This window comes from Solenopsis invicta, chromosome 1 (assembly GCF_016802725.1).
Source record: "Solenopsis invicta isolate M01_SB chromosome 1, UNIL_Sinv_3.0, whole genome shotgun sequence".
Classification (NCBI taxonomy): domain Eukaryota; kingdom Metazoa; phylum Arthropoda; class Insecta; order Hymenoptera; family Formicidae; genus Solenopsis; species Solenopsis invicta.
Window position 1 is genome coordinate 576,654 of NC_052664.1, and position 24,635 is coordinate 601,288.

The following is a 24,635-nucleotide window of genomic DNA, read 5'->3' on the forward strand; positions in this document are numbered from 1 at the left end:
TTTACCAATGTACAAAGTCAGCCAAGACCATTTAGAGTTAATATTTGGTAGTATAAGATCCCATGGCGGACATAATAATAATCCAACTGTTAAACAATTCAAATCTGCTTTAAAAAAATTAATTGTACATGTAGAAATACGCGAGAAAGATTCCGGTAATTGCATACCCTTGGAGAATATACCCATATTGCATATTTCATCATCACAGAATTCATTGGATATCATTAATGCTACAACAATTTATAAAATTCCAAATAGCCAATGGTTAGATATTTTGCATACAGAAGAAACAGATCACGATTATTTGTTACACACTCAATTATCCCTAAGTACAACCGAATATAAAAACAAAATAATTACATATATAGCAGGATATATAGTTAAAAAATTAAAGAAGACTTTACACTGTGCTGAATGTATTGATGTTTTAATCGCGAATGATGTAGGAATAAATCAGAATTTAATACATTTAAAAAATAAAGGTTCTTTAATATTTCCATCAGAAGATATGATTTATATATGCAAAAGAGTTGAAAATGTAATACTTACGTACATAAGAACAAATACAGCTCTAAATAATTTTAATATGAATGCTTTTATATATAACGTAATGGAAAATACATCTTACAATAAAAATATATTTATTCAATTAAAGGAGCATATTAATGATCAATGTTTCTTTAGTAATCATTTAAATCATTTATTGCGATGCATTATAGAATCATATGCTAAAATAAGGTTAACTCATTATATAAAAAACGAAAATTTAAGTGACAGACATACATTAAACAAATTAATTATATTTAAAGACCAATAAAAATCAATAATAAACATATATTTTATTTCATGTATTCCTTTATTACATTTATTCCTTATTCAATTATTACTCAGACCGTAGTTTTGAATATAGCTCCGAGTAATCACGTTCTTCTGGCATATCCCAGCTTTATGTAAACCCGAACATAGCCGAACGCTGCGGAAATAGCCGAAGAGCTGGTAGCCCCCCCCTTACCGCTAATCTGAGCTACCCCTCGTAAAAAGGCTCCGTCTATCTTAGTCTATGGATAAAATAGTTCATTTAGATAGGTTAGTTATTTTTCGTAAAAAATAATTGCTTAGAAAATTAGTGTGTCGACAATTGGAAATCAATAGTTAGCAAGTAGTTTATTAAGCTTATTTTTATTCGCGGAGATACTCTTTCTTGTATTTTTATTTTTCTTAAAAAATTTGTAGAGTTGGCGGAGAGAACGCATTTTTATCGGCGAGAACTACTACGTTAAAAAAAAAGTAATTGTTATCTGAAGTCTGCTTTGCTTGCGGTTTTTTTTGAGCTGTGGTTTTCCCGTGTGGACATTGGGCAAATGCCGGATTTGGAGAGTCTTGTAAGGTGAAGGGTCCATAGTAATTATTCCCCCCCACCCCATATCCGAAGATTTTAAGGCTTTCTCCTTTTGACAGGAAAATGAAGTATTCTTTGAGTCTTCAAATGAACTTCAAGAGAAATCGAAAAGGATAAGTGAATCATTTTGCAAGAAAAAAGAATTTTAAAAAATTTGACATTTTAAAGATGCGTGGCTTGGTAATCTGTAGCAACAGCTCAGAGTAGAGTGAAGAAACGCATGAGCTAAGAGATGTCAAAGATTTCCTACTGAATTGTCGGGACGACAATTTTTTTTAAAAGAAAGGCAGTGTTGCGTGCCCGCCCTGTGGAAGCGGCTGTAATCAATTCACGTGAAACGATTAATGAGCGCGACAAGTGAGGATCGTTCCCTGCGTGTCCCAACGTGTTTTTAGAGAGTTTCGGGACGCAAAGCTGTCACAAAAGATTAATAATAATTTCGTCTCGATCTTATTGTACAGAATTCCACGATTAAAGTTAAAATTCTTTTCGTAAATAAAGCGTATTCATTTTGTGTTACGCAAGTACAAGTGTTTTTGTGGGAGTGTACTGTGTACTTGTCTTGACAAGTATAACAGTATATAACCTTTTTCACAGAGCTTATTACAAGCTTCATTTTTTTGTTTGACACATTTTTTTGTAAAATAAATATTTTATGAAATAATTAAGAAAAACTGTTTTTTTCTTTCTTTAATAATATTTTTTTTTAATAAAAAATGAGCATTACTTAAAACCTTCTGTATGTCACTCAGTACCTTTCCATTGATAACATTCCATTGATAATGTGTCATAGTCAAGATCGTCAGAGGCTGCTCCCCTTTTGTAAAGTTTTATCATATTTCCATAATATTTATTATACAATAATACAATTTATGATAAATATTTGTAAAATATTAAAATTATTATTAACAATATTTTATAAGTATTTTATAAATATTGTGTACTGGGAAAAAAAAAATTAAATGAGTTGTCAAAAAAAGTGAAAAAAACACGTTAACACTGTTTAAATTTAAACGATCACCAGTTATTTTAATCTATCAATCTTTATCTAAAATATAATAAGCACTAGATTTTTAAAACATACCGACAAAATCTCGATCTCCAACAGCATGCATACTATTTTGGGTAATTTCGTCGAACCCAAGCTCTATAGCCAGAAATTGACGGTCAATTGGAAACGGATTTCCTGCTATTGCACCACTCCCAAGTGGTAAAATATTCACACGTTTACGCACTTCTAATAGTCTTTCCAAATCTTGTTTCATATACCAAGCGTAGCTACAAAATTTAAGAAATTAACAAAATTAATTAGTTTCAATTGTAAATAATACGTACAATCGTGAGCTAAAAGGTTGCAACACATTTTCTTTGATGGTTTTTGGAATGTAAATTTGCTCATTGATCGGCGAACGTAATTGGTTGGATCCAGGTAAGAACCAATTACGTTCGCCGTTCGGTGAGCAAGTTTACATTCCAAAAACCATTGAAAAAAATATGTTGCTACCTTTGAGCTCACGACTGTACATAATGATAATACTAAATAAATTGTCTTTAAGATCCCTCCTACTTCAGAAAAAATAAAAAATTTGTTGCAAAAAATATTACCTTTTCCAGGATTTTAAACCAAATTTCTTTTTGTATTCTTTTACAATTATTATAAGATACTGTAATTTATATTATATTAAACCATACAATATATTATACATAAATTAAACCATAAAATGTATTATACATAAATTATATATAGGATGTCTCAGAAATGAGATGAACCGCATGAAGGACGTAGAAGTGGTCAAGAAAAACAAAAAAGTATTATACCATTTGGAAATATTTGCTGCCCAAACAATGTGCGACATCCATTGGACATTCAAATTTGATTTTAATCTGATCCACACGTCTATGGGTTTACAAGGAAAAGCACATAATCGGTAACCCGGGTTATCAATTCTATCAAATCATGGCAGATGTGTAGTACAAAAATAACAAATGCTATTTGGAGACAATGCACTGTTCATTCCGTTGCCGAGTATCACGGTTTGAATTTGATTACATTCTATAGTATCAGGTCAGTGAAATATTTGTCAAGTGGCAGCGTGGTACAGTAGAGTAAGATCAGTGTTAGAGATTTGAAGATCGCAAGTTCGGTTTCACTCACTATAAGATTTATTTAGTATACTGTGTACTACTGTGTCCAAAAAGTAAGGCTCCTTCTTCGCAGCGGTGACACCTCGAAACGGTGTCCCCGGAGCGGCCGCTTGAGTTTGTTGAATAGCCAGAAGTCGCATGGAGCCAAATCAGGTGAATACGGTGGTTGTGGAACGATATTAGTCGAGTTTTTGGTTAAAAAATCACGGGACACCGTTTCGAGTCGATAGAAGAGATTCAAGCCGCTGCGAAGAAGGAGCTAAAGGCCATTCCTGAAATCGATTATTACAACTGTTTCGAAGATTGGAAAATCCGTTGGAATAAGTGTATTATATCAGGGGGGGATTACTTTGAAGGGGACGAAATTGATTTGCAAGAATAAATAAAGAATTTTCGAAATAAATGCAATGTCACCTTACTTTTTGGACACAGTAGTATATTGATTTTTTTATGCCGATCCACAGGAAAGAGCGGTGGCTTCCTTTTTTTTCATTGCAGTAATCACTTACGAGCAGATAGCATTTGTACACCGTGCTAAGGCGATAAATGTAATAGTTTTGTAATGATATGCATTGTAACACGCCATACTTTTGCGTTTCACCGGCTTAGACAGCTGCTTTGTTCATACGTGCGGGTTCTAGAATAAAGTATGTGGGGCTCATCTTGGGCATTTGAGGAACACCTCGAGATTGTGCCCTGAGCAAACAGAATAGCTAATTCGCTGGCTTGCCTTCTGCCCAATCTCGAAGGTCCAGGCGCCTTTGTCAGGCGCTTGCATACGCTGCAACGTACTTTTCCTGTGCTTGCCAGGCGCAAGAAAGTACGCTCAATTAATCAAGGGACGGAAAGCGGTAATCACTAAAATCGTAACCTTTAATTGGGCGCCAGGCGCGACTCTTTGTGCTACTCGAAAATTGAAAGAAGCGTAATCACGATGAGACTCAATACCTCTGCCCGCGGCTTGCTCGATATATGGCAAAGGGCGCGGTTCTTAATAATAGCGGGGGGGGGGGGGGAAGAAGAAAAGAAATGCAATCACAACGCTAGAATTAAGTTTAATAATTAATGACAATGTATTTTGTAAGGTGACAAAGACATTTTTGTTTGATAATAAATTATAGTTTGAAATAAACAGACATTAATAATTTTGAATCGGATAACAGACGGATAAAATAGTAGCGATTTGAAAAAAAAGATAGGAATAATACAGCAGTGCGTTAATTGCGTTAATTCAACAGAGATATAATTTGACCGGTGTTGCCAAAAATGTGAGAAAAATTATGAAGACGTATAATGCTTTACGGCGGAATTAAATACGGAATACGCGGCACAATAACTATTGTAACATAAACGCACGCGACACAAACAACGACAATCTCACAAACGAATAACTTACAACTCCACACGCTCTTCACGGCAGAGTTCGATTTACAATTAATACGATCAACAATTACTTCGTGGTATTCCAGTAGCCGGTGCTTCTCGTGGCAATTTCACGGAGTGACGAATCTTGCGGAGACCGATCAGTATCGCGTCTTGCAGAGATCGAACCATGCAAATTCCACGCACCGAGCTACTTTTATTGTCTCATACGATTTTTTACGACAAATTCGGTGCAATTATAATAATCTTCCCGAAAGTATTCCGACACAATAATTCTCACAAACACAACTCAACGCGGAACGATAATTTTTACAGAAAAACACTTCAAAACGATACGATAACGCTCATAAAGCAACTCGCCACAACAATTCGTAAATTACACAACAACTACGATACGTAAATTTCACTTAATACTAAGACGGTACATGTGACTGTCGGTGCGCGTGTTCTTGAGAGAAACTTACAACAAGATCCAGGCTGCGGTCGATCTTTCTAGAAGGGTCGTTATTTTCATTCTACTTTTTAATTGCGGAATGACTCATTTCTAATTGCGGTACATGGTACTATCAACAAAGGCAATGGAGATCGACCCTTATCCGGCTTCTTAAAATTACGGTTACCGGAGCGGCGGCTTACAAGTAGTGATTGGCGGTAGTCTTCGGTTCCCAAAAAGTTTTACCGCCTTTCGATTAATTCAGGGGCTCATCGAACATGGGTGTCTTAATGAGTACCTCAATCGAATAAGCCGGGACCCGACCTCTGTGAACCACCAATGTGGGACTGCCGTGAACTTCCTCCTCCACGTCTGGAAGGAATGTCCTGCATGAGACGATCAACGGGAGTTTTTGTCGGCCGCCGTTGGGGAAGATCTCTTGCTGCCGGTTGTTATACGTGCAATGCTCTGCAGCGACGGCTCATGGGTAGCTACCTTATCCTTCTGCAAAAAGATGTTCTTGCGGAAGGAGGAGGCAAAGAAAGAGTTAAGCAAAACGGGACTTCTTTTCCAGGACAGAACTAGAAACAAAGTGACTGTTTTCGCGGGTGTCGTAGATTTGCTGTGCATCTAAGAGCCGTTCCGCCTTAACGGGAGCGGCGGGGAGAGACCCCAGTGGGTCTCCGATCTCCCCGCCACTCCTATCTGCCCTAACCCTTTGGCGGGTAGATGACGGAAGAAAGGGGTCAACTTGCTGTTCCACTTCGCAAGGTTCCTTTTCCCCCATAAGGAGAGATAGTATTACCCGCATTAGTGGGCTAGTTGGGGGCGTGGAGAAGGCAGGGGGTTTCTCCTCTACAATTGCTCCTTTAATTGCACAAGTGCGTGAGGGTTAGCGGCGACACCTTTGCGCAGTTACAAGTCAGAAGGCCGAAATCTGACTATAGGGGGGGGGGGTCTATGCGTATGCCGATGGTGGTTCCGCCCTTCTCCCCTTCTCCACAAATGACCGAAGTAAGACACCCGTGGGGTTTTAGTGGATTCGGGAGTCTCTCCGGCTTGCAGAGGGACACTCCGCTTTCATCTAGTCCCTTATATTCTTTGGTCTCTCTTCGGAGGTTGAGGGTATTCCTAAAGCATTTCCCCTACAAAAAATGCTTGTTTATGACAAGATACTCTCGATGGTTTGTCGTTACCTTTTGAAAGGTAGTGATCGAATAAAATCAGATGTTTGTAATCAATGAGATTTGAATCCGGACAGAGAGCAGACGCACAACCTTTTTGTGCTAAGATTACTACTAATATACTGAAAACCACTTATATTGATATACTAAAAACCGAATTGTGATCATTAGTTGATAATAAGAAAAATCTGCCTCCGTGAGTCTGCAAATGCACAGAAAAATTATTCATCGTAACACGGTTTAAATATTTGGGAGCGTGATTAAATGGCAAAATAAACGACGTAAATGAGAAGATACAAACCAAGATATAGATGACAAGATTTGCCTTAAAAAATAAAGAGCTATTTCTTTCTCAGCGAGGCTTGAAAATGAAAGTCCATCTGAATGTTCTCCAATGTTACGTATAGTCCACGCTTTTCTTTGCTTGCAAGACGTGGACGCTTAAAGTGAACATAATGAATCGTATAGAAGCATTTGAGATTTAGTGTTATTATAGGATGCTTAAGATATCTTAGACAGAACAAGTGACGAATGGGAATGTTCTTCGCGAGCTTCATAAGAATTACACTGTGAAAATTCATCTAAAAAATTATTGTCGAGCGCTAAGATCTATTTTTGATCGGTATAGTCATTATCGTTACTTAAATGTGTTAAATCTAATAAAAATAAAATTTTAAAAGAATGAATATAAACTAGAATGTCTCTTTAAATGATATAGCAGTTTAGATTTTTTATTCTACCAATTTATTGGATTATGCGCAAATGTACTCTGTTCTGCAAACGCTGCACTCGCGCATAATGCGGTGGATCGATCGATGAATTACAAAAAACTAGCTTTTTTTAATAATAAAGCTAGAATCGAATGATGATTTCTTAAATTGTAACATGCACATTGCTACCTTTACTCTGATGCATGTTAGATCTATTCATTGCTTTAAGGCTCCTGAGTACTCGCTGCGGCCATATTGAAGTCGTGATGTTAGAAAAAATAACACGTAATTTTGTCCGACGTGCCATTTGTAAATAAAACCAATTTGGATAAAACAGACTAATCAGATGACTTTAAAACACTTTTAAATATTGATCAAGACTATCCTTTTTCCGCCTAACAGTCAGTAAATAGTCGTAAAAAGCATGTAAAGTAAAGCCATTAAAACAGGAAAACAAGCGATTATGCTAAAGTTTCCGATGTGCCATTTGTAAATAAAGAAAATTTGAATAAAACAGACTAATCAGATGGCTTTGAAACACTTGTAAATAATGGTCAAAGTTATTCTTTTTTTGCCTAGCAGTTAGTAAATAGTCGTAAAAAACACGTAAAGTGACGCCTATTTAGACAAGAAAACACACGGATAGCTATTGAAAAGAATAAAAAATAAACTTTTATATATAAAATTCAAAGAAACTTTACTCACGGTCCATTTTTATGAATTTGGTAAATACGAGACAAGTCATATTTTCACAATAAAACATATAATAACAATATGACATGCACGACAACATCTTATCATCAATTTGTCACGTTTCACGTCTGTTAGTCCTAATTTTGTCCGCGACGGAATGTTGCTACCGTCAACGTGGAGTTCTCGGCTAAGGAGTTAGGAGCCTTAAGCATTACATACTATCATGCATAATTTTTATGCAAGTCATTATTGTGAGCTTCATAGGATATATTATAATAAACAAAATCATGCATGTTAGTATGTAGTGTTCAAAGCAATGAATATATCTAGCATGCATTAGAGCAAGCATACCTGCGTGCATACTATAATTAATTTTACTGTCACTCGTTTCCAATAATTCAAAAGGACGGGAACAATTTGGCCACGTACACAAACTAATATCAAGATTACAAAGTTCAGAACAATCAGCGTTCCGGCGGCTGATTGTGATGCAATCGACAGGCACAAAAATATATCGGGAAATATAACGGGCAATAATATCCGACCTCGTAGGCGGCCCCAAACGGACTCAATAAAAAAGGTATTATCATATCTAATACCCGTATTTATAGTCCCTCCTTAAGAAATAAGAATTTCTTGTTTCTGTCTGTCTTTGTTTTGCATAGGGTAAAACGTAGTACGCGAGACAAAGACAAACAATAACAAGAAATCCTCGTTTCTCAAAGAAAAACTATGAATACGGTCGTTAGACCTGTTAGGTGCGTTCTTTTTAGTTGCACTAACTGCACTAGTAGCACGGTTATTCGCAACGAATATATAAGATGGGTAATTGTTGCGCATTTCAAGATGAATACGCATAATTGTCCACTGCAAATTGATTCGATAAAAAAAGACGATTACTCATACTATTTAACCTAACTCAAAACATGCACAAAATAACGTACTTTTGTAAGGTATACAAGATATATAAATAAATTAAAAATACGTATTTACCATTTTATTTTCTGGGTGCCAAAATTTCAACAAAAAATGACTTTACTTTTTCTCATTTTTGCAATTAATTACGTTTTTAAATGATACATCCTATGGTTATATCTTAACAATACTACCTCCAGCCTATAAATATTATTGCAGAATTTTTATTGAAAAAGTGCTAAACCAAGATGCACACAATTACTCACTGTGCACAATTACACTACTTTTCTCTAAAATTGACAATATATTTCAATGTCAAGTTAATCGAGATGTTATTGTAAATAATAATATTTTTAACAAACAAAATAAAACAAAGGTTAAGGCTTTCATAAATAAATTAAAATTAGGGAATAATGAGCTCAAGAGCCACGCAGGACGCAAATAAATAAATCAACGCATAATTCCAATGTCAGGCAAACGTTTTGACCTTTAATGACGGTCTTCTTTAGTACAGATATTACGAGTCGAATAAATAGAGATTGTGCAAAACCGCGGTGTACATCTTATTTCAACATCTTAGCATAATAACATTATAAGACCTCACAGAGCGTGTGCAGAGACAAGCTTTATAAAACCACATAAATTGATTGCTCTAAGCACCAAAACTTGTGTCACAGCCTTGAGATGGGATGTTACATCTCGGTGAGAATAGATACAAAATTTTTGTATCTATTTTTGTATTTAATCTAACCGAGATGTAACATCTCATCTCGAGGCAGTGACACAAGTTTTGGTGCTTAGAGCAACCAATTTATGTGGTTTTACCAAGCTCTTGTCTCTGCACACGCTCTGTGAGGTCGTTTATAATGTTATTATGCTAAGATGTTGAAATAAAATGTACACCGCGGTTTTACACAATCTCTATTTATTCGATTTGTAATATCTGTACTGAAAAACACCGTCATTAAAGGTCGAAACGTTTGCCTGACATTGGAGTTATGCGTTGATTTATTTATTTGCGTCTGACATCCTGCGTGGCTCTTGAGCTCATTATTCCCTAATTTTAATTTTGATATTTTTAAATTTTATATTATTTCTTAGTAAAAATAGTAATGAAGAGATTTTTTTACCTAAGTAACCACTGACTCCATCTAATAGGCTGTGCTCGTTGCATATGCGTATACCCAGGCATAAGTACGTCCATATCTTGTTCCGCTCGAATTATGAGGATCTGTTTTTCCAAAATCAGTAAGTTAGTATTTACCGTAATTCAATAAAATATTGTAAGTTATTTTAAAGTAGTTGTAAAATTTAATAAATTGTAAAAACATTATTAAAAGTTTAATTTTATATATATATATATATATATATATATATATATATATTTATTGTACCATTCAGCTTTCGCCAAGAAGCGGGACTTGGTTTACATAAAATCCTTAATTCCATTCATCCTTCCACACTTTCCCTACTCTCTCTCTACCCTACTTCATACATTTCTTCCGCCATATTTTCTAGAGACATTGAGTCTCTTTATGCGCATGTGTCTACTTTATATAAATTCTCTTATATATCTACGCGCCTCTCTATTCGAATACTGTACACAAAAAACAAAATAACAAGTAACATAGAATACATATTGAACTAACAAATAGATAACTAATACATAACATAACAATTACATAAATACATAGAACATGTCACAAACATAACACCCATCCAATATACCTATCGACACCCCTCCCCTTACTTCTCCCTTTCCTCTTCTGCCTTTCTACTTTTATATTTTTCCTTTTCCCTCCAGAATTTAACTAACACCTTCTCTTTCCTTTCATCTAAACTGTCGCTTTCTAGCTTACTTATCCTTTCCTCTACACTTTCTCCTAACTCCTTAAACCAGTCTTTTGTTATTTCACATTCTCCCGTAAAATGCGCTAAACTATCTTTCTCTATCTCGCAGAATACGCAATTTCTTTCTTCCTCTTTTAACCAATATTTATTCTCTACCTCCATATTCCCACATCTCAATCTCATCAACGCTCTTATTCCTTCCCCATTTTTCCTTTTTCTCACTTCGCTTTCCTCCAAGTAACAAGGTATCCTGCTCCTATCCATGAATATTTTATATCTCTTATTATATTTAGCCTCTCTAATTCTACGCTCCTCCTCCTGTCGTTGTTCATCCCTCTCTCTTTCCCTTAGTTCCTTAATTAAATCCCTCTCTATCCCTGGCATACCATCTATCGCTACAACCCCCCAGCCATTTCTATTATAATATTTTTCCCTCTCTCTTCCATATAAATCTTTCCATCCATCCTTCTTTTTTTCCAACCAGCACACTTTTACCCATCTCTCCTCTCCCATCTCTTCAATCTTTTCTTCATATCTTCTCGCTCTAATACCCCATTCTACTTTTCGCTTGTCCAACCCTAATTCTCGCGTAATCAAATATCTTCCCACATAGAAATTGACCTCCAGTGGATGTCCATCGCCCTTCCATACCTCCATGGGACGTCTATCTCCATGGTGGAAGTCAGATGGACGTCTATTAGAAGTCCATGAAACCTCCATAGCTCCATGGGATTTTACTTCCATCATGGAAGTTAGATGGACGTCCATTAGAAATCCATGAAACCTCCATAGCTCCATGGAATTTTACTTCCATCATGGAAGTCAAATAGATCTCCATTAGACATCCATCCAACCTCCATAGCTCAATGGGATTTTATTTCCATCATAGCAGTCAGATGGACATCCATTAGAAGTCCATGACACTTTCATAGCTCCATGAGATTTTACTTCCATCATGGAAGTTAGATAGACGTCCATTAGAAGTTTTTAAAACCTCCATAGCTCCATGGGATTTTACTTCCATCATGGAAGTCAGATAGATCTCCATTAGACATCCATCCAACCTCCATAGCTCCATGGAATTTTACTTCTATCATGGAAGTCAGATAGATCTCCATTAGACATCCATTCAATCTCCATAGCTCCATGGGATTTTACTTCCATCATGGAAGTCAGATAGATCTCCATTAGACATCCATCCAACCTCCATAGCTCCATGGAATTTTACTTCTATCATGGAAGTCAGATAGATCTCCATTAGACTTCCATCCAACCTCCATAGCTCTATGGGATTTTGTTTCCATCATAGAAGTCAGATGGACGTCCATTAGAAGTCCATTAAACCTCTATAGCTTCATAGGATTTTACTTCCATCATGGAAGTCAGATGGACGTCCATTAGAAGTCCATAAAATTTCTATAGCTTCATGAAATTTTACTTTTATCATAGAAGTCAGATAGATTCCGTAAAGCGTATAATGCGCATGACGTTATTCTTGTTGATCACTAGAAGTTAAACAAGGATAAAATGTTATATTACGTATATCATGCGCTCTCTTTACGGAATTTGATCATTATCTCTTTATCAAAACAATTATGCAACTAATTTGTTTATAACAATTTGTTTATAACAATTATAACAACTATGACAATTAAAAAAGCGTCATATATGTTTTTTTAGTAATTTTTTTTGGTGAATCGATTGGCTTAATCAGTTCTCCTCTACAGTCAGTTTTGACAATTTGTTTATAACAACTAATTGCAAAATTAACTTTGGCAACGGGCTTTTTACGTCATTAATGTTTTTTCATGCTTTGATACTATTTCTAATTGTTGTTTTTTGACTGATTTGGCCATGGGCAGAAACAAGTTTTAATTATTTATATAATTTATATTAAAAATATCTAAGGCTAAATAAACAAAAGGTTAATAAGAGTGTTCGCGCGATACCCAAGACGCCAGTTTTTTCTTGTTCAAATCAGCTTTACTTCAAATATAACTTTTTATTAACAATCTCACAAGTGTACGTTTAGCTCAGTGTTAAGATACTAGGTTATCGTTCCGAAGATCTTAGGTTCGAATCCCGCCGGCGCCGATGCGTTTCAAAAATTTATAAAATAATACGTAATTGTAATTAGTAAATTAAAATGTTATATGTGAAACAGTGAATACAGATTAAGCTATAAAAATAATAAAATTTGTTTAAAAAAAAATTTTTTTTACCGTCCATTAGATGTCCACTGAAGGTCCGAACCTCCACGGTACACGTCTATTAATAATCTAAGTAACGTCTGCTGAGACTCCATAAAGCCTCTACTAATAATCCACGTGACGTCGGTTTGTCATCTACTAAGACTCTATGAACCCTTTATTAATGATCCACGTAACGTCTAATGGACATCCGTTGTTAACGTCTAATGGACGTCCAATGGACGTGCGCAATGCGGAACTGTGGATGCCTAGTGGCCGTCCATTGGATGTCCATGGGACGTCCACTGGAAGGTCCGAACTTCCACGGCAGACGTCCATTAGACGTCCATTGGAGGTTTTAGTTCTATGTGGGTTGGTGTACAGAAATCTATTTTGAACATCCATCTTATATAATCTAGTGAAATCTTCTCTAATTCCTTTCTTTCCTCCTACCCCCATAATTCTATCCCATAGGACATTACACTCTCTACCAAATACTTAAACAACATCCATCTCCTTATGAAATCCTCTCTACAGATCCTTTCTCCTAATCCCCATACCATATTAGCTGCCAATCTTCCTTTTCTCCTTAATTCCTTTATATTTTAATCATAATCTCTTCTCCTATTAAAATTGAAACCAAGATATTTGGATGTTTGCACCTCCTCGATTTCTTTCTTTCCCCATTCCCATTTCCTTTTCTTTTCCCTACCATCTTTATTGAACACCATCATTTTCGATTTATTTGTATTCAGCTTTAAATTCCTCTCTTTTAAAAACCCTCCTAAAGTTCCCATCATGTCACCCATAGCCTCCCTATTTTTCGCTAGTAATACTAAATCGTCCGCATACGCCAACATCCATATTCTATCTTTCCCTAGCTTCAGTCCCCTTATTCCTCTTTTCTTGAACCATTCATCCAAATCCACAATATGCAAATTAAAAAGCGTCGGACTCAGAACACACCCCTGCCTTACACCTTTCTTTATCTTGAACTCTTCCGATAATCCTTCCTTTGTCCTAATTGCTGCTCTTGTGTCTCTATAAATTTCCTTCAACCTCTCTATTAGCCCTCCATTGAGATGTTTTTCTTCTCCAAAGTTTCCCATAGTTTCTTTCTGTTCACATTGTCAAAAGCCGAGCTCAGATCGGCGAAAAAGGCATACACCTTTTTCCCTTTTTCCCCTGCTTTTCTCTCTCTCTGGATCAGGTGACTGAGAACAAAAATATTGTCCGTAGTCCTTCTACCCTTCCTAAAGCCACCTTGGCTCTCAGGCACTAAGGTCCCACGCTCAATCTCCTCCTCCAGTCTTTTCCTCAGAACTTCGGCGTAAATCTTATACGCCGTACATAGCAACGATATCCCTCTATAATTCTCCATTTTCTCAGTGTCTCCTTTCTTATATATCGTTGCTATGACACTTTTCTTCCAGTCCTCCGGAATTCCGCTGCCTTTCCATATACGAGGTGTGTTCAAAAAGTATCGCGAATTTTGTGTTTTTTCAAAAATTATTTATTTATTCATGAATATCTATTTTGTCCCCTTCAAAGTAATCCCCATGAGATATTATACACTTGTGCCAACGGTTTTTCCAATCTTCGAAGCACTTCAAAAAATCATTTTTTTTTATCTTGTTCAGCTCCTCCTTCGATGCCGTCTTTATCTCGTCAAGCGTAGCGTAACGTCGTCCTTTCATGGGCCTCTTCAGTTTAGGGAACAAGAAAAAGTCACAGGGGGCCAGATCTGGGGAATACGGTGGCTGCGGCATCATTAGTGTGTTGTTTTTGGCCAAAAAGTCGCGCACAAGCAACGATGTGTGAGCAGGGGCGTTATCGTGGTGCAAAAGCCAATTTTTGTTCTTCCACAAATCCGGGCGTTTCTGGCGGATTGCTTCGCGCAAATTGCGCATAACTTGCAGGTAATATTCCTTATTGACCGTTCTACCCTGTGGCAAGAACTCATGATGCACCACGCCCCTGCAATCGAAGAAAACTGTCAGCAAAACTTTCACATTCGACCGAACTTGGCGCGCTTTTTTCGGTCTTGGTTCGTGCGGCAGCTTCCATTGAGATGATTGAGCTTTGGTTTCCACGTCATAACCATAAACCCACGATTCGTCACCAGTTATGACCCTCTGGAGCAAATTTGGGTCGTCGCGGACAGAGTCCAACATCTCATTAGCAATGTTCATGCGATGCTGTTTTTGGTCGCAATTGAGCAATTTTGGTACGAATTTCGCGGCGACCCGTCTCATGCCCAAATCATTGATAAAAATCGAATGGCACGAGCCAATCGATATGTTTAGGTCCTCAGCAACTTCTCTAACGGTGATTCGACGATTGGCCAATACCATTTTCTCCACTTCATTAATTTTTTCGTCTGTTGTTGAAGTGCTCGGGCGTCCGGCACGCTCTTCGTCGTTCACATCTTCTCGGCCTTCTGAGAACATTTTGTACCACCGATAAACGTTGCTTCGGTCCAAGGTAGCTTCTCCGTATGCCACAGTCAACATTCGGAATGCATCCGCGCACTTAATTTCGTTTTTCACACAAAATTTGATACAGGTTCTTTGATCCATTTTTTTGAATAGGTAAAAATCGAAGACGATCCAAAACACGTGCAAGCAAAGCAGCTGTCAACAATTAAGTGAACATTCAAAATGGCCGAGCTTGTCGGCATAAGTGAGAGACATGAGTACCAACATAACGCCACAAAAAGATCGAAATTCGAATATACGTAACCCGCGAAAATTCAAAATTCGCGATACTTTTTGAACACACCTCGTACACGTCAGCAAATCCGCTAACCTTCTCTTCACTTTTCTTCCTCCATATTTCCACGCCTCCATTGAAATTCCGTCGAACCCTGCTGCCTTTCCTTTCTTCAATCTCTTTACTGCTCTCTCTATCTCCTCTATCTTCAGTCCCTGTTCTGCTTGTTCCATCTCCTCAAACTTCCTCACCTCGCTTTCCCTCTCCTCTTCTACTTCTTCTCCTCCGAGCAGTTCTTTGAAATGCTCCTTCCAGCTGTCCTTACTTATCGTATTTTCCATCCAGTTGCTCTTCCCTCTCTTGTTATTGATCACCTTCCACACTTCAGCCTCATTTTTCAATTTCTTGAGCTCCTTTTCTTCTCTCTCCTTCCATTTCTTCTTCCTCTCCTCCGTATGCTCCTTAAATCTCCTTCTCTCTTCCAAGAATCTTTCTCTACTCGACTTCCCTAATCTCCAGCCTTTGTATAGTCTGTGAACTGTCCTTTTCTTCCTCGTGCAGCTCCTATCCCACCATTTCTTGTATCCTAGGTTCCTCTTTCTTCTTCTTCTTCTTACTCTTATCATTGCATTTTTTACCAAATCTTTTAACGCCTTCCATTTTTCTTCTATTGTGCTTTCATTTATCTCCTCTACGTCTTTTCTTTCTGTCCTTTCCTTATATAAAACTATGTCCTCCTCCTTCCATCTGTAGCTCCATTCCTCTTCTTCTCTTCTCTTTTCTCCTCCTTCATATATCTCTTTTCCTCTGTCTTCCAGTATTTCCAACACCAGAGGCATGTGATCCGAGTCCGGCCGCCCTACAACCTTAAAACTATTTACAATTTCCATACAATAATCGTTCGCAATTACATAATCAATCGTAGAGCTGTCTTTTTCTCCTATATAAGTGTATTTGCCTTCCCTATCTCCTATCATTGTCTCATTCATAATATGCCCACCTATTTCCCCCACTAAATCTACTAGTTCTCTGCCCCCGCTGTTAATTACCTTATCTTTACTTTTCCTTACGACATTCCATCCTTCTTCGTCATTACCTTCTTCTAAATCAATTCTTGCGTTAAAATCCCCTCCTACCACTATATACTCCTCTTTATTCTCTTCTACCACTTTTTCTATTATCCTTCTTATCGTCTCCCAATTTCTTGTGACATACACTGCTACTATTATATAATCTTTTTCACCTTCCTCCCCCTTGATTTTTATTACCATTACCCCATTTTCCTCCTCCCATTCTAAATTTAATTTATCTTTTTTCCAGTCTTTCCTTATTCCTACAATAAATCCCCCCATTGCTCTACCTTTCTTTTTTACCCTTTTTGGGTAACTACACATTCACCTGTGCGTCGTCGGTAACTTTCCCTTAATTTTCTCCCACCCCTTTTCTTCTACCCAAGTTTCAATTAAATAGACATACTCCATGTCCCCTATAAATTTCCAAAATTCCATATCTTGCCTCCATATTCCTGCTATGTTCCAAAACATAAATCTTTTAATTGCCCTTTTATTCCTCTCTGCTTTCCCCCCTTCCCCTTCTTGGCTTACTCGAAATTTGTACTATTTTCCCTCCCCCATTCCCTCCCCCCTTCCTCTCTCGCTACCCTATCTTTATCTATCTCTTCCTCTATCTCACCCCAGCTTCTCCAAGTATTTCCTATTTTGACTCTCCCCGTTCCTACCTTCACCTCCACCCCCTTTCCTCTTTGCTCCCTTTTCCATTTATGTATTCTCTCCTATATCTTTCTCTCTTCCCACGATAAATCATTTTCTATATATATCTTTCTTCCTCTTAACTTACTCTTATTTGTCATAATTTCCCACTTTTTATCGTCCCCCTCTACCTTTGCTATTACTACTGCCTTGTTAATTCTACACATCTATATCTTACACTCTATTCCTAGTTCTTTCTCTATAAACTTTTCCACCCATGTTACCTTGTTCCCCTCCACCTCTTTTACCTTATCTCCTAAACCTTTAATTACGAAGTTATTCCGCCTTCCTCTCTCTCCTTCTCAGTCACCCATTTCCTTACTTTACTAACCTCTCTTTCGCTTAGCCTACTACATTCGCTTCCTCCGCTCCTAGAACTTCCCTCCTCCCCTTCCCCGCTCCTCGAATCGTTCAACTCCCCCTCATTCATCGACTCCTTTATATTTGCCGTCTGTCTCTCTACGCTATCTAATCTTTCCTTCATATTCTTAAACCTTTCTTCCCATTCCCTTTCTCTAACTCTAGCTCTTTCCACCGACTTACGTAATTTCTTCACCTCTTCCTTTAATTCTTTAACCTCTTTTAGCCATACTCCTTTAAATTCTTTCCAATCGCTCTTCGCCTCCTCTGCCCCCGTCATCTTAAAAGTAACCTTCTTACCGCTCGCGTTATCCTCCGTCACTAACTTTCTTTGTCTTAAGTCCTTACTTCCTACCTTACCGGCCTCATTTCCAACTCCCGCCTTTCCCGGTGCCATAACCTCAACTTTGAGCCTTCCTACAATTCGCTGTATCTCCTCTAAACTATACTTCTCCACTCTCCCTCCAATTTCTCTTCCTCCTTCTATTCACCTCTCCACGTACTCACTCCCCTACCTTCCCCCTCACGCTTATTCTACTAATTGCTCTATGCTAAATCACACGCTCACGCTTCTCCGTCCATTCACTCATGCGCCCTCTAACCAAGTCCAAAAGTTTAATTTTAAAACAATATGTAAAGTAATTTTTCTTTTCAGAAATCCCTTTCTAAAAGGGTATGTTAAATCATATCAATGTTTATTGTTATTATCTTTTTGCAATGCTTCAAAATTATATTTTTTGTTAATTACACAGGTCTACGAAATTTAAGGGTAAGGGGGGGAGGGGTCTGGACTTACAAACTTTGAAAGACGTTTCTATGTTCTCACTCACTGAATGCTTTGATGCGCTGACAACGACTATGTTGTATGCTGTTTTCTATCACCTCTCATTTTTTAAATAATCGCAAAAATAGTTTTTTTTCAATTTGATTCTTTATGATTTTTTTTTGACTAAAGAAAAAATGATAGCAAAATCAACTTTATGGCATTTTACACAGAAATGTTCCCACAATACTGAAAATATTTTTTCGTGACTTAGAAAAATGTTTTATGTAAACCGTAAACAAAAAACTTTGATAAAACCATAAAAAAATGGTAAATTTTGACATATAAAATCAATAATTCAAGAACAAATCTTAAAAAATATTTGACCATTTAGGCTTATAGCTGTATGTTTCTAGTTTCAATTCTTTTTTAAAAAATTAATTTTTGATCATTTATTAAAAAGTTATAGAATATAAAACATAAATGCATTTCGCGCGTGGCATCACCTATGGTACGCGATCAGACTTGAAAAGATGTCGAAATCCTATAGAAACATCCTTCAAAGCCAAAAACTCTCTTAAATTTCGTAGACCTGTGTTATATGTATATTGAGAGGGTGGTGTATTATTATAAGTACATCTGTTTATTGTAATGCTTCTTTATACAATAAAGACTTTTTGAAAGAGAGTAAAGAAGAGAGAAAAGAGGTTAAAGATTTCTTCAAGATTGTTCCAGATAAGATTTACTGAATATGTTGGATTGTTGAGTTTACAAGCATTCTGTTTTGTTGTGCCCGGTGGTGGTCCAGGCACGTCCGTAGGTATTTCGGGATCGTTTACAGCGCCTTAGGAGTTAGGACTCTTAGGAAGGATCGCTTGGTGGTCGAGGATAAAACACTTGCTGTTCCAATGTTAATTTAAATGTATATTTCTTCTAATATTCCTTGTTACACTTGCTCAGTGTTGTAAGACTCGTACACTTTCTTCCCGAACGGCCCGATATATATAGGTTTTTCTCTCCGGATTGTATTACAAGCTCGACGTGTAAGTTACGCACGGCAAGTAACGCACCGGACAGCTGTTCGTTAGACTCTCCTGTTGCTTTTTGATTTTGTCGCGATATTTATGCAAAAATCTGTCATTTGGTTCTGCCAATCGTGTCCTTGCAACATGTAGCTCCGATTTTTTGGAAGATGTGCCATTAGCAGACAGAAACAAAATAATATTCCAGCAAGATGGTGCCGGACCACATAATGCCCGAGTGGTCACAAATTTTTTAAACGAACAATTTCCTGACAGATGGATGGGTCGTTATGGACCAATACGCCCGCTAGATCTCCGAATCTTAATCCATTAGATTTCTTTTTATGGGGACATTGCAAAGAAATCATTTACAGGAAGCTTCCTGAAAACGTAGAAGAGTTAAACAACAAACTCCATCATGCAATTTGGAATATTGAAGAAGATGTTTTGGAAAGGATGCAAGAAAATCTGTTAAGACGCATGAGAGCCTGCATCACGATGGACGGTGGTCACTTTGAGCACTTGTTATGAAGAAAACTCTTCGAAGAGAATTAATCTGCCCTTTTCAGGGTAACCAAATAATTTATTTCGAGGAACTATCTTTTGGTTTTAACAAATTATTACACTGAGAAAAAAATTTATTTGAATACTTGCAATGACACAATTTATTAAATCTAAATAAATATTTATTCAGTAAAAAAATGATAGTTAAATTACATTAGTGATTCTTGTATTAAAGAAATATTTAATTACATTTAATAAATTATGTCATTGCAAGTATTCAAACAAATATTTATTAAAATTCAATAACTTTTTTTCTCAGTGTAGAATCTCTTGATATAAAAAAAATAATTTTAATAAAATAAATAGAAAAACATTTTTCAATAAATTTTATTATTAAAAACAATATTAATCACTACTTTACTTTTAAATTGCCGCGTTCTAACTTCTGTTCGACCAATCACGCATTCATATTCGATCATAACGTAACCCATAAAATCAGTCGGCTCTTTCCTGTTGTCGAGTAAACACGTGTTGTCTGTTCGTCGCGCGTAAACACGAGTTTTTTCGAGCTACATATTTTCGCACGCCGAATGACTAATACTTATTTGCAGTGATCGTTACTCGAAGTGTTCGTTAATTAGTTACTCAAGTTTTATCGATCAAGTGAATGTGTATTATGAATTGTGCATTACGATACTAAAGTGATAATTTACGAGAGGATCAACGAAACTTTGGTCTGTCTCATCGTGGAGACAACTAATTGATCGCTGACAGAATAATACGTAAGTAAATGCATGTCCGAACTTGTTTATGCAAGCACGCGCGCTCTCTCTCTCTCTCTCTCTCCCTCTCTTTCTTTCCCCCTCCTCTCTTTCTGTGACAAAAAAAGTACTACTGTTTCTAAAAACTTGAGATGTAAATACTTTTGTAGATTTTGTGCAATTCTTTGTTCGATTCTTCGACTGTACAAAGAATTTCCTGGCACTTCTCTTATTAAAATCACTAAAATTAAGAAGAAAATTAATTACATTTTTCAGTTAAAGCATTGTGATGTGACAGAGAGAGAGAGAGAGAGAGAGAGAGAGAGAGAAAGAGAGAGAGAGTGTGTGTGTGTGTGTGTGTGTGTGTGTGTGAGAGGGAAGAAAGACTTGTGTGTTGTATCAGCTGAGCGCAGCAGGCACCTCACGACACACCCGCGCGTAACGGTGAGTGCGCCGCCCCTGCGTACCATCTGTATTCGACCCGTGATACGCTAACTTAATCGGCTGATATTTCAAAATCTAAGCGTCCGACAAATTTTTGGCAAAGGAAAAATCGTCTTAGAATTCGATCAGGAATACGTCCCTTGAAAGACAATGGGTTATTCTGAATCACCCTGTATATGTGATATCGCCAATTTTACTCCTTCCTAACTCCTAAACTCGTTCTAAGCTCAACTTAAAATTTTTCTTGGATTAATGTCTCATCATAAAGTATCATTTAAAACTAAATGCGATGCATAAATCGAGGTACGAAAAATGGGTTAAAAAAGCCTTGATTTTGGAGTCACTTTTTTAAAAAGCAATTGACTTCATCTGCAAAAGCTCCAACTGGACGACCCAGATTTCGATAATTATGGTCAACGCTATACTTGAGGCCGATCTATGGTATCTTATTGAACGGCAGGGTTAAGTGTTACCATAGGATTCGGCTGCTCACTCAACTGTTTTCGAGTTTAGCTTTATTGAAAAATTTTTTTATTCTAACCCATGTGGTACTCTCTTCAATTTCTATACAAAACCTAATTGATACTATCTGTGTATTATTATTGAAAAATCTTATTCAAACCCAAGTGGTATTTACTTAAAAATAAATATCTTAAAGGCTCTAGCCGGATAAGGAAGGTCAAAATCCTTCCCCAATGGATTTGTATAAAATTTAACCCATTCTTTTGTAATTAAAAAAAACTAAGTTTCTTAAATTTTTAAGTCCCGGGTTTCTTTCTATCGTCCATAATTGAAAAAAAAATTTTTTTAGTAAATAATTCTTTTTCCGCGAGTTTTTAATGAATCGATTTGAAATTTTAATTGGTATCAAGAGACGCGGTAGCGGCTTGTGCCATGTATATTTCTTTTTGTCTTTCCATGTAAAAAACGCTATTGCGTATCACTTACAGGAACACAATTTTTTACAAATAAATGGTTGTTTTTTTTAAACAAATTAATTTTATTAAAAAATGAATATAGTGGAGACCAATATCAACTTTTTCCGAGTACAACGACACAAGAATGATGTCCGTAAGTGCATTCGATGCTGAGATATGAATTATGCATGTATTTTTCAGCCCTATTATGTCATAAAAAAATTCAGATATGTCGTCGTCGTCTCCATCATCGCAAAATTTCAGATTTGTCCCCTTTGATCCAAGTATACACAATCCGAAAGGGGAACTGTACGGAGATAAATCCAACGGGAATAAACAGTGTTCTTCGAGTACTTTAACATTGATCTTCAGTACCAACTCTCTATCACCAACCCCTATAAAGTTATTTAATATCTTCGAAAAATTTTAAATTTGTCCTCTTTGGCAATAATTTTGAAAAGATACATACATACATACACACACATATATATATAGATAGATAGATAGATAGATAAAATATGTCAGACTTGGTCTCTTTCCCTCTGTTTTTCATTTTCTTCTTCGTTTACTCTCGTTCTTCGTCTATCTCCCCCGCTCTCTCTCACTCTCTACCGCTCTCCCTCGCTTTCCCCCGCTCTCTCTCTCGCTCTCCTTTGCTCTCCCCCGCTCTCCATCGTTCTCTAACGCTATCTCTCTCATTCTCTACCGCTCTCCCTCGCTCTCTACCGTTTTCCCCCGCCCTCTCTCACTTTTCTTCACTCTCTCTCTTGTTCTCCTTCACTCTTTATTGCTCTTCCACGCTCTCTCTCGCTCTCTACCGCTTTCCAAAATAGTTGGGTTTACGGAAACGCATGTAACGGAGCAAATTGAGGACTACTAGTTACAAATTAATGGATATGTATGCGTGCGAGGTGACTCTGCATCGACTAGGACTGGTGGAGTACTGTTATATATAGATAAGAAAATTAAATACGTAATAAAAGCGATTGAAAGATGCGAAAGCAATTGGTAGGCAATAATAGTAAAAATTGAGGAGAAAAATTACAAGGGGATTATAATATTAGTATATCATTCGCCGAATAGCAGTGAATCTAGCTTCTTGGATTATTCAGAAAATATATGTACTGATGAGATGTTGTGCCAAAAAGTAATTATTATGGGTGATTTTAACCCTTAAACACATAAGTGAGTCTGAGAGACCCCATATAAAGTTTTAAATGCTTGCTATGTGAAGACGGAATGAGATAGGAGGTTTGGACTAAGACGTAAAAAAAGTTTGAAATCTCCTCTTTTAATTGATATAGTTGATCAACTTTTTTGGTCAACTACAATTCGAACGGCACGGCAGCAAAGTTTTGTTAGGGTCAATGCGACCCATATAATGTGTAAGTGAAACTTTTTTGTGAGAATTTTACATAAAAAAACTGGACAAAATACGTTCGAACGGGTCGATTTGCAGATGTTACTCGCATGTACTCTAGCTACGGTCCACTTGACGCTACAAATGCTTCTAAAAGTATTTTTTGATTGGTCAATTTGTAAAATTCATTGTTCCGATTGGTTAATCAAACGCTTCGAAGCACTTGTAGCGTCAAGTGGACCGCAGCCTCTGTCTAAAGTTGGAATACTATAAAATGTTGTAGAAAAAAGAGTTTTTCCGAAATATATCATGAAACACATTAATTTTTAATTTTAGACACGATTTAATTAAAAATTCCTCATATTCGCCTTGTTATATAAGTACATTTTTTAATAGAAATGACAATAATATAATTTTTTTTAAAAGTATGAATCTTTAGCTTTAAAACGCCGTATTGTAAAGTTCTTTAAAGTTTTTTGTTGCAAAGATATGATTTTTTTTTTAATGGATTTTTAGATGCCCAAAAATACTTCATATTCTCCATGTTACATAATTATACTTTTTAAAAAAAATGACTTTGCCAAATTTTATTTTGAAAGTGTGACTCTTTAACTTTAAAACGCTGTATTTGAAAGTCCTTAAACGTTTGTTGTTGCAAAGATATGATTTTTTGAAAGAAAAGTGGATTTTTGACCAATTTCTCATTTTTGCTTAATGGTTTTGTTTTTATAACTTTACAATAAATTATTTGTCGGCAATGCCGATTATGTAGTCACACTCCTGAGATTTTGAACTTTTATTAAAAAAAAATCGTAGAAAAATATTGATTGTAATCAAAATTGTTGCTTTTCAAAGTTGAAAAAGTCTCCCAGACCCAAAAATGTGTTTCCGTATTTTATAGGACCAGTGTGTTTAAGGGTTAATATTGATGTAAGGGTAAGTAACTATACGCAGGGAAGATTGATACGAAGTATGCATTCGGTGGGACTGACGCTATTGGTCAATGAGCCGACCAGAATTGTGAAAACATCTGAAACAATAATAGACCTGGTTTTTTCAAATGATGAAATTAATGTGGATGTATGGCATGAACCGAAAATTACAGATTTCTCCATGTTAGT

The 24,635-nt window shown here is 36.5% G+C and overlaps 1 protein-coding gene across 3 annotated transcripts in view; it reads right to left on the reverse strand.

Moving 5' to 3' along the window:
• The window catches only part of LOC105201255 (argininosuccinate lyase), a 154,500-nt gene that overhangs the window by 52,891 nt on the left and 76,974 nt on the right, over window positions 1-24,635 (reverse strand). For all 3 annotated transcript variants that reach the window (XM_039446419.1, XM_039446423.1, XM_039446410.1), the window contains 2 exons: window positions 9,993-10,093; window positions 2,484-2,677 (listed from right to left, as the gene is read on the reverse strand). In XM_039446419.1, coding sequence (XP_039302353.1) covers window positions 2,484-2,677; window positions 9,993-10,093 — 295 coding nt within the window. The remainder of the gene's footprint in view (window positions 1-2,483; window positions 2,678-9,992; window positions 10,094-24,635) is intronic.